This window comes from Parasteatoda tepidariorum, chromosome 4, assembly GCF_043381705.1.
Source record: "Parasteatoda tepidariorum isolate YZ-2023 chromosome 4, CAS_Ptep_4.0, whole genome shotgun sequence".
In the NCBI taxonomy this organism is placed as follows: domain Eukaryota; kingdom Metazoa; phylum Arthropoda; class Arachnida; order Araneae; family Theridiidae; genus Parasteatoda; species Parasteatoda tepidariorum.
In genome coordinates, this window is record NC_092207.1 from 33,173,603 (window position 1) to 33,196,847 (window position 23,245).

The 23,245-nt window shown below is 28.1% G+C and overlaps 1 protein-coding gene across 1 annotated transcript; it reads left to right on the forward strand.

Moving 5' to 3' along the window:
• Positions 1–11,853: 11,853 nt before the first annotated feature.
• Positions 11,854–18,879, forward strand: LOC107456826 (zinc finger protein SNAI2). Its single transcript, XM_016074786.3, has 2 exons — positions 11,854–12,170; positions 16,870–18,879. The coding sequence occupies exons 1-2, from the start codon at positions 12,017–12,019 to the stop codon at positions 17,853–17,855; spliced, it is 1,140 nt and encodes a 379-aa protein (XP_015930272.1). The 5' UTR covers positions 11,854–12,016; the 3' UTR covers positions 17,856–18,879.
• Positions 18,880–23,245: the final 4,366 nt, after the last annotated feature.

Genomic DNA, 23,245 nt, shown 5'->3' on the forward strand with positions numbered 1-23,245 from the left:
AAGATGATTTTCTATTTAACGAATTTTCCATATAACGAACTTATAATCGGGGTTTAACGACTTCGTTAAATAGAGGTCCGGCTGTATTTATAAAACTTGGTTAATTTTTTTTTCTTTTCTTTTTGAAAGCCTTGCGTGTTTTTTGAAACTTTTCCGCCAAGGAAAATAAGAAAGGCACATTTTAAGTGCCCTACACTTGAGAGAAAGATATAATTTTAAAATGGTATAACGTTGTCTTTTTGCATCCTTATCATCTCACCGCAAAGAACTTTTTTGGGTGAATTAAAACGGAGAAATAATTTAAATTTTTTAAAATTTGTTTAAAATTTTTTTAAAAAAAATCGCCCTTTTGGTCCATTGTTTGCAACATTTTATGAGCTTAGGTAATTTAGCATTAACTTTTTAAGTCTTTAAGAAAATTAGATCAAAATGCTTTTCATTTTCACAAAACAGTGACAAAACGGTATATTAACATGTTGCACTGTTTTTAGATTTAACTTACGAAAGCAGGCTATAGAAAGGCCTAACTTGACATAACAGTCATAAATAACAGAAGCAAATTTACATCACAGTTATGAAAATAGCATATTATTCGCAAAAAAGCTTTATTTCATTTGACTACAGAGCTTTCGAAAAACAGCCATAATATGCTATTTTTATAACTGTTGAATATTACTGTCTAGAGAACTGTATAATATTTAACAACTATTTAATGTTATGTCAATTTTACCAACCTTTAGTCAGCGCACTCCATGGTTAGTATGAAGATTGTGAAAAATATAAATGCGAAGAAAAGCCATAGCTTTGTGAAAATAAAAGGCGCTTGTGATCGAATTTTTTAGAATTTGATAAGTTACCTAACTAAGTTGGTTTTTAAAAACTTGAAAAAACGGGATAATTATCATTTGATTTTAAAATTTTTTTTCTTATTCGGAAAAATAATGCCCAAATCAGGGACTGTAAAAAAGTTTCATAATTATTTTGTTTTGTTCTGACTATTTTTTGTTCAATAGCCCAGATAATTTTTTTACGGTCCGATAGTTTATATAGTTTTTAATTACAGCTTTACTTCGAGTTTATAGCACTTAAGCCAATGCTTCTTTTTTTCCTTGGCAAAAATGTTTTTTTCTTCATTTTTCGAAAGAGTATGCGTAGAATGCAAGAGCTCCGTCCAATCAGAACGTCCAACAGATATAGAGGGTGTTATATTAGAATTACTTGAGTCTTATTTGGAAAAAAGTTTTACCAATACAATTCCTTAATCAAAGCATTAGCAATTAGTATGATAGGTAAGTCTTTTTCAAAGTAAATTTTGCTTAATTTATCTTAAGGACTTTAACGATTTCTTAATCATTAGATTTGCTACATAATTAAATTAATATTAGAACTGCCAAGTAATATTTAAACTAATTTGTGAAATACTAATAACATTTCAGTTGTAAAGTATCAAAATTTTGTAAGAAAGTTTTTTTTTTTCATTGAAAAAAAGCAACGTGTTAAACTATTAAAAAACGATGTCTTAATATATACATTTATTTAATTTTTTTAAGAAAAAACCTTAAAATTCAATATTTCTTAGCCCATATTTTTACTGATACAGCAATCAAAATGTAAAATTTTAATATGTCGACATATATTCAATTTAGTTATCAGATAAGTTTTAAGTAAAACTGAACTCTTCCTACTAGCAAAATAAAAATGTTGCCTTGAAATTATTTTTAAAAATTCAATAGTATTTTCATTTTTATTTAATAAAAAAAACATTCAAATTTTAAAAATTGTAAGCATTTCAATGTATCTTGTAACTTATTAATTATATTTCAATTAAATGTATACAATACATATTTTAATTATTTATACTATACATATTTCGATTAAATTTATATAATTTATGCATTTATGCAATTTCTATGATTATTATTAATACATTTTTAAAAATATTCATTTGTTTTATTTAAAATTGACAAAAACGAATATTTTAAGAACAAAAATCTAAATTTTGAATTACTGATAATTTTAGTACTTTTTTAAATAATTATTGGTATTGTTTTCAAGCAGGTAAATAATTTATTTCAAGTTCTGAAGGGCAAAACTATACACGCAGACTGTCTACCTATGCTTAGACTATCTTAAATTATTCTTTCAAGAGATGTATTATTTTTTTGTAGGAATATATTATTTTTTTAACAAACAGCTATAAAATGCTATTTAAGTATTGTCGAATTCCGTAATTTTTAATAAGATCAATAAGATATTGCTATTTACATTTTCTTTGATAAGTAAAAACACATAACTATTTTTTTTTTATATAAATAATAAAAACTGGTAGTGCAAGAATTAGATAAAAAATTTCCAATAATTGTTATTTGCGATTCAAATTAAACTTTTAGATTTCTTTTTCATTTATTGTTCTGGAGCAGTTAATTTGTAGGTCTGTTCCGCGACACGGGTAACTTTCTGGAGATAACTTCAGAATTCTTCAACTTTTGAGAAATTTATCTTAACCGCTAATTATTCAATTGATTCAATTCATAATTTTTACATGATGCCATTATTCTTTATTTAATAGAAATTCATTTCATCATATTTTAAATATTTCTTTCGGGAAATCAAACTAAATAAAAAAGTTAAATTCTTAACGAATGATAAACTACAGTTCATATTGTAGTTTTTACAAACTTTTGGTGGCTTGATCGTTCCACTTTAAATGCGCCAATCAAATTCTCAATTTCTAAACGTATATTTTATATAAATTTTTATTTTGAGGAAAAGTGATAAAGCATTGGATGCAGAGTTGGAAAATATTCGGTATTAAACGTTTGCTTTCATAGTATTTAAAATTTACTCAAAATCATTTATTTATAACAAAAAGAGAAGGAAAGAATATCTTCACTCTTCTCTTGAGATGAAAACCGATTAAACTTTTATGTTTGTTTTCGAACGATATCGTTTGAACAGTTCGGAGCAGAAAGTCGACAATTGTCAGAACAGTTCCAAAAGCTCTGTGTCGGGGTACTGACCCATTCATGACAATGTTTTGAAAGAAGCAAACGATATAAAATAATATACTAACTGTAGCTATAACCGCTTGTCTTAAAAAATTGAAAACGATTTTTTTAGATTGTTTCTCTTTTTCGTTAGGCTGCGTTATTGTGAGTATAATCGAAATATTAAACACCTAAAAATCTGCTTTAAGAGTAAAAATAAAAGAAGTTTCTCCTCGCAGTCATAGTCTACAGTTCATAAACCTATTTTTGAAAAGGTGAAAGGATCCTCTATAAGATAGAACTGTATAACTAAATAGTAATAAATTAAGTAATTTTATGATTAATTAATAATCTGTTTGGCTACCTTCTTTCGAAGATCCAAATTCCAATATGGATCATGACTTGTAAATCAAGAACTCCTGAGTCAGGTATTATAAATAAGTTTTATATACTATTACTTTTATGTTCCTTTATGTCTATCTAAGAATTTAATTAGTATTATTGGAATTAAGAATTCATACAACAAAAGGTTGTAATCTCATTTGTTAAACACAAACACTACTTATTCCATGTGTATTTCTAGAATTTAATATTCTAGCAGCAAAGTTTTTTTTATTTATTCGGCTAAATGCAAGAACCTAATCCATATATATTCCTAGCATTCAATATTCATACAAATGTTCCAAATTCATTTGATTTAACGAAAGCACCTATTCTATATGATTTACTAAAATATAATAGCGATCCAANGAGTTCTATTCAAAGTCATTTATTTATAACAAAAAGAGAAGGAAATAATATCTCCACTCTTCTCTTAAGATGAAAACCGATCAAACTTTTCAGTTTGTTTTCGAACGATATCGTCTGAACAGCTCGTAGCAGAAAGTCGACAATAATTGTAAGAACAGTTCCAAAAGCTATGTGTCGGGGAACTGACCCATTCATGACAATGTTTTGAAAGAAGCAAACGATTTAAAATAACACACTAACTGTAGCTATAACCGCTTGTCCTAAAAAATTGAAAACGATTTTTTTTAGATAGTATTTTTTCTCTTTCTTTAGGCTGCGTTATTGTGAGTATAATCGAAATATTAAACACCTAAAAATGTGTTTTAAATTTTAAAATAAAAAAAATTTATCCGCTGATTCATATAGTCTACAGTTCATATACCTATTTTCGAAAAAGTGAAACGATCCTCTATAAGATAGAACTGTATAACTAAATAGTAATAAATTAAGTAATTTTATGATTGATTAATAATCTGTTTGGCTACCTTCTTTCGAAGATCCAAATTCCAATATGGATCATGACTTGTAAATCAAGAACTCCTGAGTCAGGTATTATAAATAAGTTTTATATACTATTACTTTTATGTTCCTTTATGTCTATCTAAGAATTTAATTAGTATTATTGGAATTAAGAATTCATACAACAAAAGGTTGTAATCTCATTTGTTAAACACAAACACTACTTATTCCATGTGTATTTCTAGAATTTAATATTCTAGCAGCAAAGTTTTTTTTATTTATTCGGCTAAATGCAAGAACCTAATCCATATATATTCCTAGCATTCAATATTCATACAAATGTTCCAAATTCATTTGATTTAACGAAAGCACCTATTCTGTATGATTTACTAAAATATAATAGCGATCCAATAATGTTCTAGTTTCATTAAATTTAACGCAAGTACCTATTCCATAATTACAACTAGAATCTTATATTCATAAAAAAAGTTATAAGTTCATTTGATTTCCATTCAACAAAATTATAAATTCATTCGATTAAATGCAAACATCTATTCCACATGCAGTGCTTTCTAGCCTTTTTATCGCCGCGTACTACTCATTGTATAATTTAATCATAACATTAAGGGGGAAAAGGAAGGGACGTTAATTGTTTAAATTTTAGATTGTTTTGATTCAGTAATTTTAATTTAATTATGTTTAAGTATGAGTTCAAAGTAAAATCATTTGAATGCGTGGTATTGGTGCGGATTTAGGTGGTCTCTTATCTACCGGTTAACCTTTTGTCCATGGAACGTGGTATAAACCCGAAAGAAGCACTTCATTCAATGAAATGGAGATAATTTCCTTGGTAGCCCTGTATCATTTGATCCACGAACCGGTTGGAGACACAAGCAATACCTACCCAAGCCTAAATACCCAAACCCAAGCCATACCCAATAGCCATACCCAAGTCTAAATTCTTGATGGTCCCATCAAAACATTTTGATGGTTTATGTTGGTTTCAGTGCGATTCATGATGATTCAACTTAATTTGATGGTCACTATCATCCAATATTTATCCATCTTGCGTTCATGTATTTTGATATGCCAACAAACTTCCATCATTCAATGATGGAAAATGCTACTTTAGTACCATGATGGTTAACCATCAAGAGAGATTTGATGGATCACAGATCATCATGGACCAGCAATCCATGATGATTTGCGATGGTTCATGATGGTTCCAACTATTCATTTCCATGATGGTTTAATGGAAATCCTTGTTGGTTTACAGGAATATACCATCAAAACAATTTTTTTATTTTTATGTTGGACCTATCATAAACCAGACTGAATTCCTACATTGGGTTGATGGTTGTTCATGATCATTCCAACATTTGATTTCTAAGATACTATGATGGACATTTCTGATGGTTCAACATGAACAAACCATTAAAACAAGTTGCTATTCTTATGTTGGACAATCATAAATTTGTCAGAATTCCTACATTGGGGTGATGGTTACTTATATTGGTTACCATCAAAAATGTAGTGGTTCATGATGGAATTATTGAAGGTTACCTTCAAGATTATGTTGGTTCATCAATGAAAAACCATAAAAAATTTTTGACTTAGTTTTGAATGTATTACTTGAATTTAAAACTCAAATTTTTTAAATTTGATTTAGCACGAGCAATTATTCTATGGATTTCTCTAAAATTTGTAACATTTTAACAACATAAAATTTATACATTTCTCTAAAATTTATAAAATTCATTAATTCATCCAACAAAGTTCTAAAATCATTTCGATTAAACTCAAACACTCTTTCTATTTGTATTACTGAAGTTAGTATTCATATAAAAGTAATAAATTCACCTGAATTCAAATGTTTTATAAAAATTCAATATCCATCCCACTAAGTTCTGAAATCATTTAATTAGACGAAGACACTTATAACTAGAGTTCTAGCATTCTGGCTCTAAACTTCTGAAGCCGTTTGATAAAAACGTAAACCTAGCTATTCTGGGAAACGGACAGAAAATGAAAGCGAAAGCAGATGGAGGACGAGAGAAAGAAAGTAGCCGGAGGAGGAGGTCACTCACTCAAGCGAGCGATCCCGACCATGACAGCGCCACCTTCTCGACACCTGCTTCAGGGAAGAAAAGAAGTCCAACTCTTCTTGAAGGCCAATTTCCGAAAGGAAAGGGTTATTGAAAAGTTCTTTGACATGCATGGCACGTTCTTACACCCTTCCTCCCGTCTGGAAAAAAAATATTTTGCTCCAGTTCCGTGTTTGATGGTCAGTAAAGGACGTTTATTATATTTGTTTATTTTAACGTCTCGTGCATTTAATGGTTTGGCTATCGCAGAATATTCGAGAAAAGGCAGTTAAAATAAATTAGAAAACAATTTTAAAAGAAGCATTTTTTTTAATAAAAAGTTAAAGTCTATATTCCCTGACCCGAGACTAACACTATATTCATAAATTTATTTATGTATAAAAAAATGCAATACATTACTTAAAAAAAAAAAATTGGAAGTCGATTTTTTTAATACTTTTTCTTTTTTTTAAATTTATAATTCCATTTTTATGTGAAAAATATTTTACTTATCACATGGTTGAAATGCTGCATTTGATACTGATTTGAAAAATTTGCTTTTCCGAAAGAAAAAAAAATTCAGTATTATATGCTTTTAAATTGAGAAATTTCCTCTTGTTATTGGTATTTTGTTACTGGCTTTGTTTTTGGTTTCATGTTCTTAAATGACGAAGTTTTCTTATTCCGGACTAATAAACTGCTTTTCCGGAAGAAAAAAAAATCAGTATTATATGCTTTTAAATTGAGAAATTGTTTCCTCTTGTTATTGGTATTTTGTTATTGGTATTTTGTTACTGGCTTTGTTTTTGGTTTCATGTTCTTATATGACGACGTTTTCTTATTTTAATTCATCTTTAACGAAGTGTAGACGCAGAACAATGATACTAAGCATTTAAATAGTCATACTATATAGTTTGTAAATAGTTATATAGTTTTGAAGGATTATAGTTTTTTGAATTTCAAATCGAACAAAGTGTTTTCTAATTAAGAATAAATTATAAAGGTGTAAACGAATGTTTTAATAATAATAATTAAATGCTAATAGCTTATCACTTAGGCAACACTTTTTACCCTTCAATCGCTAGCAACACCTTAAAGATCGCTGTTTCTTATCTGGAAAAAATAAATAGTAGCCGGTAATTTTATTTTATTTTATAACCGCCATTTTACATTGCATTTACGACTGTCATTCCACTCCGTAGCCTTGCAATTTTAAAATAAACTAGACAAATTAGTTTTCGTGGATGACTTTTTGTGAGAAATAACCCTCAACTATGGTACATCAATTGGGAAACCTATCACGGTTAGCTTGATGGCAAGGAGATTTTAAGCCATGATCTGTCTAGCACAGAGGATGTCTTACGTCAGCATTGTGGTCCGGCGCAAGGCATGTGCAGAATTCGCATTTTTGGGTTAACTTTGGGATCGTATTATTGTCTACATAAATTTAAATTTTCTTAAAAATTTAAGTTGCTTATATGAGGCAGTAAGGTAAAGCAGTGTTCCCCAACCTTTTTATCACCACGGACCTGTCAACGTTTGATAATTTTACCGCGACCCGCTGGGAGGGGGGGGCGATGATTGTTTATGTTTTAGATTATTTTGATCTATTAATTTTAATTTAATTGTATTTGAACAAGCTTTCAAAATAAAATACAGTTACACCAGAAAATAAATTTAAAGTGATTTAACATTTTAACTTACTAGAACGTTAAATTAATGAGAACCTTGAGCTTGTTTCTTTGCAATGAGACAGTTTCATTAATGGAACACAGATATTTTTAATTTTAGGTATAAACCTAGGAATTTAAATTCAGTTTTAATAACATTGGCGGCCCTGTACCATTTGATCCACGGACCAGTACCGGTTCGCAGACGGGGGGATTGGGGAACACTGGTGTAAAGTACCACATATAAAGGACAGAGTTCCTAGATACTTATTACGCATTAGTAACTTGATTACATTCAGGTTGTCTAGTTTTATTTTAGTAATATCAGTACCTGCTTATTAAGTTGCTTTAACGCTCTAAATAATGTCTGCTTTATGAAATTTATTCAGAAATTAATGCTTTAGATGAGTAGCACTACTGTAAAATACCACAAATAAAGGACCACGTTTTTATATTTTTGTAAACTTTATTTTAAGTAGTTGTAGCTCAAGCATTTAATATGCACCTCTTCATTCGAATTCTTATTCCGTCTGAAATATTCTATTTTTAATTTTCGATCACTCAAAATAAATATCTTTCTGTTAATTAATATCTTTGAATTTTCAACATATTTTCGAAACATAGTAACATTTAAAAAAAATTCATTTAACACAGATATCGTCACTTTTCCCTCTACATAAGTTATACGATCAGGGGGGAAGGGGATAGAATGAATTGGCAACAAACCACAAAAACCCCCAATGCTGAATTATTCGATTGAGGAAATGCGAGCTTTACCCGGATTTTAACGTACGTTTCCTGTCGGAGAAGCATTGGGGTAAAACAAACGGTGTGCCACTATGGTGGTAGGATATCCTATGAAATACCTCCTTCCTTTTAACAAAACCCTATCGAAAAACATTCACTAGGGGGGAAGAAAGAGAGGGAACGAAAATTTTTGCACATATTAATATTACGGCAAATTTGTAAGTAATAAAAAATTGTATTCAGATTATCTTTTTGTAAATTAGCTTTTAATTTAATGTTGATAGGCAATCATGTTTCCTCATATAAAACTGTACTTATTAACTTTACAATAAATTTGTAAACTTAGAAAGAAAAAAAAACATGTTTAGATTTTTTTTTCTTTGACAATTTTATTTTTATGCTGATCTACAATAATTTTTGCTCTAATAAAACACTTTGCAACAATTTTTTTTTCATATTGTCTTATTGTCAGTTAATTTTTAATTTGAAGTTAAATGACATGAATTTTTGCAATTATGAAACTATACATATTAACATCACGTGCAGGTTAAAAAAAAAAAATGTTTATTCATGTTGTATTTTCGATAGTTAACTTTCATTTTTATGTTGTAGTTACAAAACATAATATACAATGCACCAGAAAAAAAATGGACCACCCTGAATAACTTGTGATCTAATGATCGGATTTTCACGTTCTCGGGCTCAATCTTAATCGGTCAAAAGGGTGATCTATGTTACATTAATTAATAAGTACAAACAATATTTTAAGTTACGAAATCAGACACAAAAACGTACTTTCTCTGAATGAACATATCTCTTTTTTCGACGGATTTGGATTTTCGATCCCCAGAATATAGGGAGCAACGGCAATCTGGGAAATATGGTCTCAATAGTTTGGTCAGGAGAACGCTCCGAAGTTAAGATCCCTTAATGTTAATTTTACTTTTTGCGTATTTCAATATACCTCGAGAACTTTTTAAGCGAATTTAAAAAAAATTGCACACAATTCGTTTTTCCAAAGATAATTCCTTGAAAAAAATACATTTTAGTAAATATTTATTATTTTCTATTATTTTATTTAATAATAGTTGAAAAAAGTTTTGAATATTGAAATTTTAAAAATTTTTACATCATTTTAAAGTATGTAATTTTACATGACAAAATACAAAATTTGAACAAATACGGTAGAAAAGTTAAATTTCATTAAGGTATCCAAACTTTGTATTTCTCTTCTAATTAAACTATGGGGCCCATATTTTTCAGACTACGACTACCCCTTATATTTAGGAGATCAGAAATAAAAATTGGTCGAAAAAAAAGTATGTCTATTCAGAGAAAGTCCGTTTTTTCCGTCTGATTTCGTAACTTCAAATGTCGTCTACACTTATTAATTAGCATATTTGAGGTCACTCAAAATGATAATTAAGATTGAGATTAAGATTGACCATTAGATTTAGTCCTAGAAAGTGAAGATCCGATCATTAGATCAAAAATAATTCAGGTTGGTAAGTTTTTTTTTTCCCCATCGTACTTTAATACAAATTCGAATTCTAAATGGGTATATTGCTTTTAATTTCAGTAGAAAGTGTAAGTTTACAGCTAAATGAATCAACATTTAAAAAAAAATTGTTTCATAACTTTTGCAACTATACAATTCAAGAAATGTTTACTTTAATAAATAAATTCACATTAATTGTTATTAATTCATTATAAGTCACAAAAACATGTTAAATTGAATTTATGAAATAATTAAGAGAAAGATTCACGAATTGCTCATTATGTTAAATATTACATTCACAAAACTATTGAATTATATGTATTAAATAAATAATAAAACAATTCAAAAAAATTTACATTTCAAATACATTGTGCAGATTTATAAAACATCTTGCACTGAATTGATAAAACTTATATAAAAAACTTTTTCTAGAGTAATTATTTTAATAAATATAGCATTTATAAAGCATTTTGAATTGTATATGAAACAACTAATAACATGATTTAAAAAAAATTGATTTTATTTTTTAAAAAAAGAGAGAAAAAAAATTAGAATTTGTTTTTATTAAATGTTATTCTATATTTAATATTACATGTTTATATTATTTTACATCATTTTGTATATTAAAATAAAAACACTAAAAATATTCAAATTTTTATTTTTTAAGGATTTTTTTAATTTTTATAAGTTTAGTTTGTATAAAATAAAATAAAAAATTCTTCATTTTTGTGCACTTGTACCTTCAACGAAATTATTTTTTTAATAAAATTTATTAATTTATAAGAATTCTTTAAATATAATTTTTTACTGAACTGAAACATGTTTAGACCCATTAAAAATAATAAAATATGTACATATCGTTCAGTTATACTAGGTACGCACCTGAAAACGAAAAAAGTATCTTGTAGTAATTTGTTTGGATAGAAGCCTCATAACTTTACAAAAAAACATCATTATTGCAATGTCTCATTGATGAAATAAGATTAAAAAAAATTGAGTAATGATTAAAAACACAAAAAATAGAAGAGAATTGCAACACATTCAAAGTAAAACTAAATTATGTGCAGAAATGATGAAATAATATTAAGAAAAATAAAGTAATGAATAAAAACACAAAAAAAATAAAAGAGAATTGTATTACATTCAAAATAATGCAACATTATGAAATAAGATCTAAAAAAAATGAAATGAATGAAATAAGATCTAAAAAAATTAAGTTATGAATAAAAACACAAAAATAAAAGAGAATTGTAAAAATAATACTAAATGATGTAATAAGTAAATGCAGTTAACAAGATGGAAAAGTGGGAGGGGGCTAAAAATGTCCCCCTCCATCAAGAAAAGGGAGGAAGGGGGCACCAAACGACACCTGTATCCGACAACCAGGGTCTATCTCTCGCACGTGCCACTGCTCCTCACCCCCTCCCCGATTTCATTTGCCGACGCTCACTGATGCCAGATGACACCGCGAATTGACCCCCCCCCTTAGTATCTGATCTGGAAAAAAGGGGAAGAAATTATATAAAAAAGAGGGGGATGCAACTTCCGAACCCCTCGATCTCTATTGGTGGAAAGGCCCACCTGCCCCATAGGAGCCTTGAAAAGTGTCTGCATCCGAAGTTGTGGACTCAGAAACTGTTCCAACAGAGCTTGATGAGGATAGAAAACTAGCTCTGCCGTGTTCCACCCTAAATCGAATGTTTTTACTCGCGAGTTTAGATTTAGTTTAAAAGATCGGTTTCGGATTTTTTTATTTTATTATTGTTATTTATTAGTGCCATCATGCCACGTGCTTTTTTGATCAAGAAGAAACAACAGTGTGCTCGGAATGGAACATCTTTATCCAAAACTGTGTGGACTGATGAGGATTCGAACGATGATTTGGATACTTCGCGATTCCAATCGCATTTTACACCTCTTACAATTGTTTCACCAGGTAAATAATTTTTATCTTTACTTTTCATATATCTATCATCTCTTAATTTTCCTTTTCATGTATCTATCATCTCTTAATTTTCCTTTTCATAGATCTATCATCTCTTAATTTTTCTTTTCATAGATCTATCATCTATATTATTTTCCTTTTCCATACATCATCACTTAATTTTTCCATTTCATGGAGACATCCTTGTTTAATTCCGTTTTTGTTAGATTTTTTAACTTTCATAAATATAAGTATCATAATATAATTTTCCTTTTCGGAATCTTTTAAGATTTTTTTAATTAAATTTATTACAGAGGCATTAAAAAACCTAGTGCAATTTTAAAACAAATTGAAAGATAGTTCTATGGGTACACAGCCTTCAGGATATTCTTTCAAAAGATGTATTGTCCTTTACAAGTTAAAAACATTAAATATCATATAAAAACCTTTTTTCTAAAACCCTAAAAAATTTTCCTCTTGAGTTTTTTAGAATCAAAAATGTTGATTTAGTCTTAATGAGAATTTGGTTAATTTTATAAGAATTGCACGAATAGTTCAATTGACCACATTGATTTTTCATTGCAATCACTGATAATAATTTTAGATCTATTTCAAGTGATGCTTTTTATAATATTGCTTGTCTCTTGCTGATGCTATTGCTTACTGCCAACACACCGAATTAATATTTTTGAATTATTCAAAGAGACAGAGAACTATTTATTTTTTATCGTTTCATTTTTAGTTCAATAATTAGATTTGAAGTTATATTAACCACACCACAGTGAATAAACAATTTAAAGAGGCACTCTTAAGTCCTAATAACAAACACGGGTGGAATTCTCAAAAAAAGTTCTTTTGGTTTAATTGTTATCCCCTCTCAATTCAAATAATCCTAGTTATGAGACTTAAACTTAATGATTAGCTTCATTTTATCTATAAGTTCACAATTATTAAATAACATGCAAAATAATATTAGATTGTGAAACAAAGACTTGGATGCCATAAGATTTTTGAATAATAAATTTTATTCTATATGACACTTAACATCAAAGGAATTGTTTAATACAATAAGGTTTTAATAATATATTTTTGATGTAATACGCTATTATATCTCGATTGTAAACAAACAACAACAAAAAAAATCAAAAATGGTTGCATACAAATTTGAATTTTTAAGTAGAAATAAATTTAAAATTTCTTTCGTTTCCTTCACAACTTATCAGTTACTTTTTTCTTTGTTTTAAAAATTATTAAAGGAAGCAAAACAGTAATATGTTTTTCCCCCAATAAATTCGCAAGTAAAAAAGTACCCTCAGTTGTTTGACATTTTAAATATCGTTATGTATTTTCTCATGTTATCAGAAAACAACGTAAAGATAAAGTTTTTTAACAACTATTCTTTAACTTTATACAATATTTTTGATATCAGTAATTAAGCAGTTTTAGAACTTAGTTTGATTATTCCTTTGAGGCAGGAAAGAAGAGACTTCGTTTCTTAAACAATTGATTTTTATACATGTTAATCGCTTCGACTCTTTTGATGTTTTAATATCCGAAGTTCACAGACTTTATTTACTTACGTTTTATAAAAGATATTTTGATTGATGAGATTTTTTTTAGAAGGTAAGGATTATATATATTTATGTGAAATGATTTTCTTTATTTTCGAGAATACAGCATTTCCCCCTCAATCAAGCATACGTATTATTTCATTTAATAAAAGAATGGCTTTTTTTTTTCAATCCTTCATTAAATTGTGCATGCATAAATTTGGAAAAATAGTTTAATATAACTTGTTCAGAGTAAGATTATGACTTCATAAAATATAAAGTTTGGTGAAGTACTATTGCTTGCTATAGATTCTTAAAATATCATTGTCGTTTTCATAAATTTCATGGGACTCGTGTTATTTAAAAATGTTCGAAACTATTTGCTTCATTTATATTAATAAGTTAAAGGATTTATTTATTGTAAGATACTTTCAATTCTTATAGCATGCATGTTTAAATTATGTTAACGAAACTTAAAATTTTATTAAGTAAAAAAATAAATAACTTATTAATAACCAAATTTGTGTACTGTTGTCATGTATTAAATGCTGTCATTTAAAGGGATCTGCGAAAATCTTTTGTTAGCTACCACTAAAAAACAAAAATGAATCATATGCATGTTTACAGATCCATATTTAATTTTTGTTCATTGCAAACATATTACGTTTTGTTTAATTCATACCCTACAAATATTATAAAAATGAAACTTTTTTTATTGACAAGAAAGCTGCCTTTATAAAAACGTGTCTTGAACGAAATTGATATTTTCTATTACTAGCTTTAGATTTGAAAAAAAAAGCCACAATCGCCGACTTATTCAGATCGATTTAAAGATATTTTAAAGATAAATATGTTATAGTAAACATGAACGTCTTTATTTTGAAAAATAAATACTAAGAATGAAATAAATAAGTTACCACTCTTTATTTCTTTACAAATTGACATGTTCACGAAATAGGGGCATTGATGTCGCATAGGATCGATGAAAATAATGAAATCTCTTTACTACCACAATTTTCGTTTTTTTGAAAACAGAATCTCGTTTTGGATATTATCAAAAATTTGTTTTTCATTTATCAAAATTCATTTCAATTATCCCATATCAATTTATGCTTATAAACATAAATAACAAAATAATGGTAATTGATAACCATAATTTGGGTGAGAAATGTGCATCGTTCTTAAAATTTATCCTAGATTGGATTTTAGCAAGAGATGCTTACGATATTCTTCATTATCATTTTCAATTTTTAAGTACAGTTTTCTAATAATCCAATCTGTTTAAATCACTTAAAAAAGCTTTTTTATATTAAAAAAGAAAAGGGTGAGCAATTTTAGCTTTTATAAATAAATCAGAAAAAAAAGTTATTTCAATTAAAGAATCACCAATTTTTTGCTAAAGTAATAACTACTCCGTATATTCCTATTTCCTTATATAAGAATTTGCTTTACCTGGATCTTTCAAAACGAAAGTGTTTTATTAAAAGTAAAAAATATTTTTATATTCAAATGGAAATAAATAAAAATAATGAAAAATCGTGAGTCATTTTTCAAAATAGTTTGCACTTGTGAAGTGTGAAGCAAACCGTTAAATGCAATAATCGTAATTTATAAATCCTTCTTCTAATCATTCCATATATTGATTAGAAGCATGATCACAAGCATGAGTACAATAACAAATAAGTTTCAGCGATTATTTTTATTTATTATTTAAATAAAAAAAATTTAAATTATTAAAATTACTCTATTTCTTAAATAATTCATTTATTAGTTAAGATTTAAAGTTATAAATTTTTTTCCATGCAATATAAGACATGTTTGCCTCATGTATTGTGTTGGCAGCTATAGAAGTTCTATCTTGCACGCATTTAAATTGTTTTTAATATTTACTTTTTTTTAATGAATCAGTGTATTTTTAAAATTTAGTAATAATTATTAAGTTCCTATAAGGCGAAATAATTCATTTAGTTGAAACAATATATTCTATTAAAGTGTGAAAGTAATTAGAGGAAAAGTGAAATCATTTGAACTCATAAAATTGAAAATGATTGTTAGTTTTAATAATTTGTTCAGATAATAAAGGAAAAGAATTTATAAATGGAATAATCTCTTCTAATAGTGCCTCAAAAAATGACCAAGGTTAATAATGTATAGTTATAAAATAGTAAATATTTGTTAAATGAACAATATGTTCTTATAAAATACGAAAAAAGAGTAAAATGAAATAATTTGTTTTTAAAAATAGTAAAATAATCGTTTAGAAAAAATAGTTATTTTCCAGTGTGAAAAAAAGAACTCTGTGATAAATATCAGTCCTAGCCAGTATTCGACGAGTACCTGTTGCATGAGATTTACCCATTTCTTAACAATCAAGGGTAACCTGCAGCATCCAAAGACTTGTTTTCCCATATTTCAACATGGATGCACGATGAGGGGAGGGCAAGTGTTGTCACATTCCCTGACTTCCTTCAGGTCGACGGAAGCCTGTTTCCGACCGGGGATCAGGTGTTTTCTGGAGATTCCACCGGAATTTTACTAAAAAGCATGACCTCTGCGGGAATCTCCAAGGTGCCGAGAAAAGGAAACGGGGGTCAAGTGAATGAACCACACCTTGGGAAATGGGATGGGGAGACCCTTTAGCTTCCTGCTCTACTGACTGAAAAGCCAGGAAAGACTGGTGCTGGTAGGCTTTCGAGTAGTACGTTTTCTTACTTCTAATTTTTTTTTTCAAAAAATTTCTCCCTTCTTTCTGACACCAAGCAACCAGACATGTCTAACCTTGAGGTTAAGTCTCGGGCAAAACAGGTGGCGGAATTAGTTTAGTTTGAGTACCTTTTTTTTTTCGGTTTTCCCCTTCCTTTTACACAAGCAGTAAAAAAACCTTTTTCATAGCATTTTCAAATAGTAGTAGAAATCTCATAATAGCTAAAATAATTTTTTTTCCTACTATGTATCTGATTTCTATTATGCATGACACGAAATTTAGCAAATAAATTGTGACAGTCATAATTAATATATGGCTAAAGGCATCCCATAGACAATTTTTCTAATTAAACTACATTTTATGATGAAATAAACGTATAAAAAGTTTTCACTGATGCAATGAATATTTATGTTGTAAATACAAAAAAAGCTCATAACGATTTTTTCTTCTTTTGTAGATGCAAAAGGACCTTACGATTTAAGCATGAAGCCCAAGAATATGGACGAGAACTCAAGTGATAGTGAGAACCGAGGTACAATATCACCGAGGTCAACAATGAGCTTGTCACCGCACCCTCCTGCAGCCCTAGTCGCACCAAAGCCTATCAAGCCCACTCCAAAAACAATGGAGGAAATAGCTGCTTCCAAATCCAACTGGCAACGACAAGTCTTACCACCTTATTTGCCTTTCAATTACTATGGTTATCCCTCCAGAACACCTGAAATTTACCCTTACAATGGCAACTATATGGTCAACCAACCACCCATGGTGCCTCCTCCTCTAGTACCTTTGGGTTCAACATCACCCAACTGGGACAGATATTCTCCTTCTAGAGAAAGGTACGAGATTGTACATCGAGTAACAGCTTCTAACAGCCCCTCTCCTGGCGCAATCTATCCTGAGTTGTATTCTGATGGTCAGGATTCAGGTCTGGCATCTTCTCCTAGTCCAAGCTCCGAAGACGGTGAAGCAGCAGCTAAGGCAGCCTCGACCAGATACCAATGCCCTGACTGCAATAAGAGCTATTCTACTTATAGTGGACTCTCGAAGCATCGATTGATGCACTGTGCTACTCAGGCTAAGAAGTCTTTCAACTGTAAATACTGCGATAAAGTCTACGTATCTTTGGGTGCCCTTAAAATGCACATCAGAACGCACACCTTGCCCTGCAAGTGCAAGTTGTGCGGTAAAGCCTTCTCCCGACCTTGGCTGTTGCAAGGACATATCAGGACTCACACTGGTGAAAAACCCTTTTCATGCCCTCATTGCAGTAGAGCTTTTGCTGATAGATCCAACCTCAGAGCACATCTGCAGACTCATTCAGAGGTAAAAAAGTACAGGTGCAAAACTTGCAGCAAAACTTTTTCACGAATGTCGTTATTGCTCAAACACGAAGATGGAGGCTGCGCAGGCGCGATTGCCAACCAACAACAAGTTCAGTAGCATGTAGAACAAAAAAAGACATTTAAAATTATTTAACTATGGAGGCCAAAAGGTTTTATAAACTTTAGCGCTTAGTGAGAGCTACATTTTATAAATTTGTAATTCATATTTGAATGTTTATGGTCTAAAATGAGTTTTTAAATAGAAGTCATGAGAATTTTTTTTTTTTAAAGTTTAATTTTTCATGATAGACCGTTTTACGGCTTCTGTTTAAATGCTTCATGTTTTGGCGAATGAAAAAGAGAAGATATATTTATGTGTGGTGTATTGAATATTTTCAATACATTTATGAAAATTATATATTGTTTTTGGCATAAAAGAATTATGATTGATATGAGACTGAAAGATTTGTATGCAAATAGATATATTTATCAAATATGAGATCTAGCTAGTCTTTTGATTGAGATACAAAATCCCTTTCCTTATTTATAATGTATCAAATTCTTAAAAAAAAATATTTGGAAAGAAATATTTTTCTTTTTACTTGAAAAATCCGTCCTATTAAAAAGAAAGAAATTCAAACAAGTTTGTTTTATTTTTTCCTATCTTATCAGACCTAATTTAAAATTAACTGATTTCCTTTGTTAAAATCACAATAATTTTTATTCCCAATTTTTAATTCTATTTTGTGAACATAAAATGTTCTTTTTTTTTTTCTTTTTTTTTTAATTTGCGAAAATGAAATCAACCTTTTTTTTTAATGTATAAAATTTATAATGTTTGCCTTTATTAAAGTCAGACGCGTGATGTTAACGTTTTCCTTATTAGAATCTTCGATTTTTATTTATAAAATGCAAAGTTAATTCATCATATTTTTTTTTCCTTCTTATCATCTGTAAGTTCACTATTTTTTCTTAATTATTTACACGAAGTTTACGAAATATATTTTTAAAAGTAACTTGGAGCAAATCCTTTATTTGTGAGTATTTTTTTCCTCGAAGGAATATAATATAAAAATATTTGTAAATGAATACTAGACTAGCATAAGTAATTCAAAACCTGAACGAATCCTTTATTTGAAAAATATTTTTTTGCACGTAAAAAAAATACAAATTGTAGTATCGAAGTATATATTTAAATATTTTTTTAATAAAGGTTAAGAATTCAAAGTCTTCCAAAAAGTAGTCAGAGTTGATACTTTCGCCATTTGGACGAAACAGCCCACCTGTTCGGGTTTTTTAAAAACCGGAAGGTCGTTGATGTGTTGTTTGTGGTCTGCAAGGCGTCACCACTTCACCTTGCACCTGTTGCCCAGGAATTTTTTCAATAAGGTGGTTCAAGGTTCAATCAACGACTTGTTGTCTTTGACTCTCTTTCCCTTTCCAATTAAGATTTTCCTCCAGCGGTTCAAGTTCTTCGCTCATTTCGAGCACAGTGACCTAGATCAACTGGATTCTTTCAGAAAATTTTATCATCTTCTAGTTGTCCACCTGGCGATTGTAAACTTAGCCTCCCCCCCCCTATTTCAAGTCTTCCTAAACAGTGATAGATATCTTGATGGATGGTTATTTTTAATCATAATTTATAAGATTATCCCACCATTAAAAAACATCGAACTTTCGTTTATTTTCAAAGTCAAAGATCAGCCATAAGAAGGCGTTTTATTTTAGGGAGAAAAAAAAATTAATTTGGACCAGGGTCTGGAATAAAATTTTTAGTCATATATTCGATGTAATAACTTAAAAATTTACATCTTTCTGCTTAGGTAATAAATATCCTCGCAATTTACAGCAAAACTATTTTCATCTCTGCGAGTTTAAAAAAAACCCGGACTCCAAATTTTATCATGAATATTTCAAAAGAAGTTACGTAATTTAAAAATTTTAAATTAATTACTTTATTTTTAATGAATTTAATTCTATTTCTCGTTAGTTATAATTTTTTTTTTTGTGCATGCTTTTTTGAGTTGGCCATTTTTAGTAATATTCTAAAATATTCCATGGCTTAATTGTTACCAACACAGATTAATCTGTGTCAAATTAAATTTGAAAGAGGAAGAAAAAAAAACTTACATTCCATTTTATTATGTATAAATATAAAAAAAATACCTCATTTCCTAAAATGTACAAAAGAGAAATATTTTTTTAAAGAAAAAAAAAAGAATAAGAGAAAATATATATTTTGTATGATTTTAATGCACAGTATAATGTGCCATTTTTTGTTCCTTTTGGCAAATTATATGAACTAAATGTAGTATTAAATAGAAAATCTTGTATATAATATTATATAGTATATATATGCTCCATTGGAGTGAAAATTCTATTATAACACTAGTCAATTCTTGTATATTAGTTCATGTTTGTTTTGTCCTTTTTGAATATTATTGTTTTTTATAAACAATCTTAAAGTGAATTCAACCCGTGCCGTGCCATTAATAATTCTACAACTGCATATATTTATGCAGTTCACGTAAAGCACTAAGCCACGTACATTTAGTCATTTTAAGTTAGACTTTAGAAAACTAATATTTGTAGTCATTCTTTGAATTCTGCAGCATTTCCTTTAACTATAATATCTTTTCCCCCTATCTCTGAAATTATTTCAATAGGTTTCATGCGATTTCAGTTTTAAGAAGTAAATATGACTTTCCTATTTACTTACATCTTAAATTGCAGAAATTTGACATGTTTTTTAAATGCCTGCCGGAGTTGCTGTAAGCTATTAAGCAACCTAAATTTGCTTTATTTATAAATTATTTAATAATATAAAATTAAGAATGTTTTGAAGTATTTTTTTATTAAAATTCAGCCATTTTTTGGAAATTAAATTTTTAACTAGCGAAACATAATCTTATGGAACCTATTAAATTTCTTTTCTTGCATACTTCAATTTTTTTTAAGGGAAAAAAAAACACTTTTCAGCTTTTAGTGCACAAATTCACAAGTACCTTCAATATCTTTTGCAAGTATATATAATAATAAATATATATGTATTTGCAAATCAATATGTATGTAAGAATATTATTAATCGTGCCTTTGTGGACAAATTTTGTTCGAATGAAATGTTTTTCAGAATGAACAAAATTGACAGCCAACCAATTTCAAACTTGTGTGCCTATAATTCGAAATTTACAATGTTAATGAATAACCTGTTTTTGAGAATCATGTTACTTGTTATCTGTTCTATTAATAGACCTATTCTCCAGGCAATTGGAATTACTTCCATACAAATGTTGATCTGTCTTATTTATGTATAGGCAATTGGAATTATTTCCATACGAATGTTGATCCGTCTTATTTATGTACAGGAGATATGTTGCACCTGATCACAGTTTATGTTTCTTATTGTTCATAAATAAAAAAAATATTTTTGAATTGAATAATTTGTTTTTATTTTGTCACAAATACTTATCTGTCTTACACAATGGAAGTACACCATATCTTAAATAGTTTGTAATAAACTATATCTTAAATAGCGATAAGTATATTATATCTTAAATTGTTGTAAGTACATCATATCTGAAATAGTTAACATTTAACAAATCTTAAAGTTTAAAAGTACATAGCATTTTTGAATGTGGAAAGGCCTTAGGAACATCTTAGATATTTTAAGCAAAATTTTTTTAAGCACTATAAGACAAAAATATGACTGAAAATATAGTTATTAATTTATAAACAAAAAAGTATTTATTTTGAGCTATTAAAGTTAAATCAAGCTCATCTAAAAAAATTCCCGTTGTTATAATATATCTTAAAATATTATGATATATCTTCCAATTGCTTAATATACCTAGATGGGAATATAATATATCTTAAAGTTTAAAAGTACATAGTATTTTTGAATGTGGAAAGGCAATGCATCTTAGACATTCTACGCAAAACTTTTTTTGAGCATTATAAGACTAAAATATAACTGAAAATATAATTAATAATTTATAAACAAAAAAGTATGTATTTTGAGCTATTAAAGTTACATCAAGCTCATCTAAAAAATTTCTCTTTGTTATAATATATCTTAAAATATTATGATATATCTTCCAATTGCTTAATATACCTTAAATGGCTGGGAATATAATATATCTTAAAGTTTGAAAGTTCATCGTATTTTTGAGCATTGGAAACACAGTACATCTTACATATTCTAAGAAAAATATATATTGAATTTTAAAGGAAAAAATAACTAAAAATATAATCACTAATTTATAAACCGTGAAACAGTAACTCATTTCAAACTATTAAAGTTTATCAAGATAGTTTTAAAGCTAAAATTTATTTCCTTATTATAATATTTCATTGCTAACTTTTTGACATTAAAAACTAGATTTTGACTTGACAAGGGTCAGAAATTGATTTAAACTAATATTGAAAGCCCAAGATAATGGCCAAGAAAGATCATAAAAAAAAGAAAAAAATGAGCAGTTGTGTAACATGGAATTTATTTACACTACACTGAATATGTAATTTAATGTAATATTAATTTTATTAAAATCATGAATTTTGTATAAAAGGTAATGTTATTTCAATTTGATTCATGATAGCGATTTATTTCGATTCCGCGAAATTTTAATAAAAGTGCTTGAAAACATAAAAATTTTGTAATTGAAATGAAACTTAAAATGTTTTTTTATAAATAATATTTAAAAAAAACACTAAGTTAAGAAATACTATTAAAAATGAATTCTACAAAGCATTACACTTCATTTAACATATTCAAATAGTTAAATAAAGTAACATATAAAGTTAAACTATAATTGTTTTCCTTTTAACTACATTTTTCCCCACCAACTACAATCATATGTTCTGTCAATATATGGTTTTTTTTTTTTTTTTTCAAATTGCAGCTATTTTTGTTAAGATATTTGCGCATTATTTATTGCAACTTTAACAGTATTTTATTTTAAACGTAGTCCGAACGAAACGTGCATCTTAAATTAAGAACAGCTCTAATTTTTGTGGATATTAAATAATAATTTAAAATTTTCACGGATATTGATTTTTAATTTCAGCAAGAATTTAGATTTTATAAAAACTAGGTAATTCGCAAATTCTTTTGACAACCTTGTTTTTGTTTACGTTTTTGAAAATAATTATAGGAGAAACAGATATTTTATTTTATTGCTTAAATGTAAGATAATATTAGTAATAACACTTAATGCTATAATGCTTATAACTATAAAAGAAAAAAATTAAAAATACTACAAGCAGTGTTTGTAGTAATGTGCATATGATAAACAAAAATGTGATATTTGAATTTTTTGGCATGACTGTTTAACTCATGCTTAAATCTGTTATATGTAAAGAAAAAAGAAACATAATAATTTTAGCAATTGTTATTGTGATTTGTCGCTTTTGATAAATACCTGTTAATAACTAATTAATTAAAATTTAATTATTCACATTTTTTTAAAGTTCCTTTTGGTTTTTTTCTTATCAAAATTACCAGATGCAAAA

Excerpts from the sequence above, each read along its gene's own strand:
- LOC107456826 (XM_016074786.3), top strand. The coding sequence starts at position 12,017 with ATGCCACGTGCTTTTTTGATCAAGAAGAAACAACAGTGTGCTCGGAAT. Across the intron at positions 12,171-16,869 it reads TCTTACAATTGTTTCACCAG|ATGCAAAAGGACCTTACGAT; the intron begins GTAAATAATTTT and ends CTTCTTTTGTAG.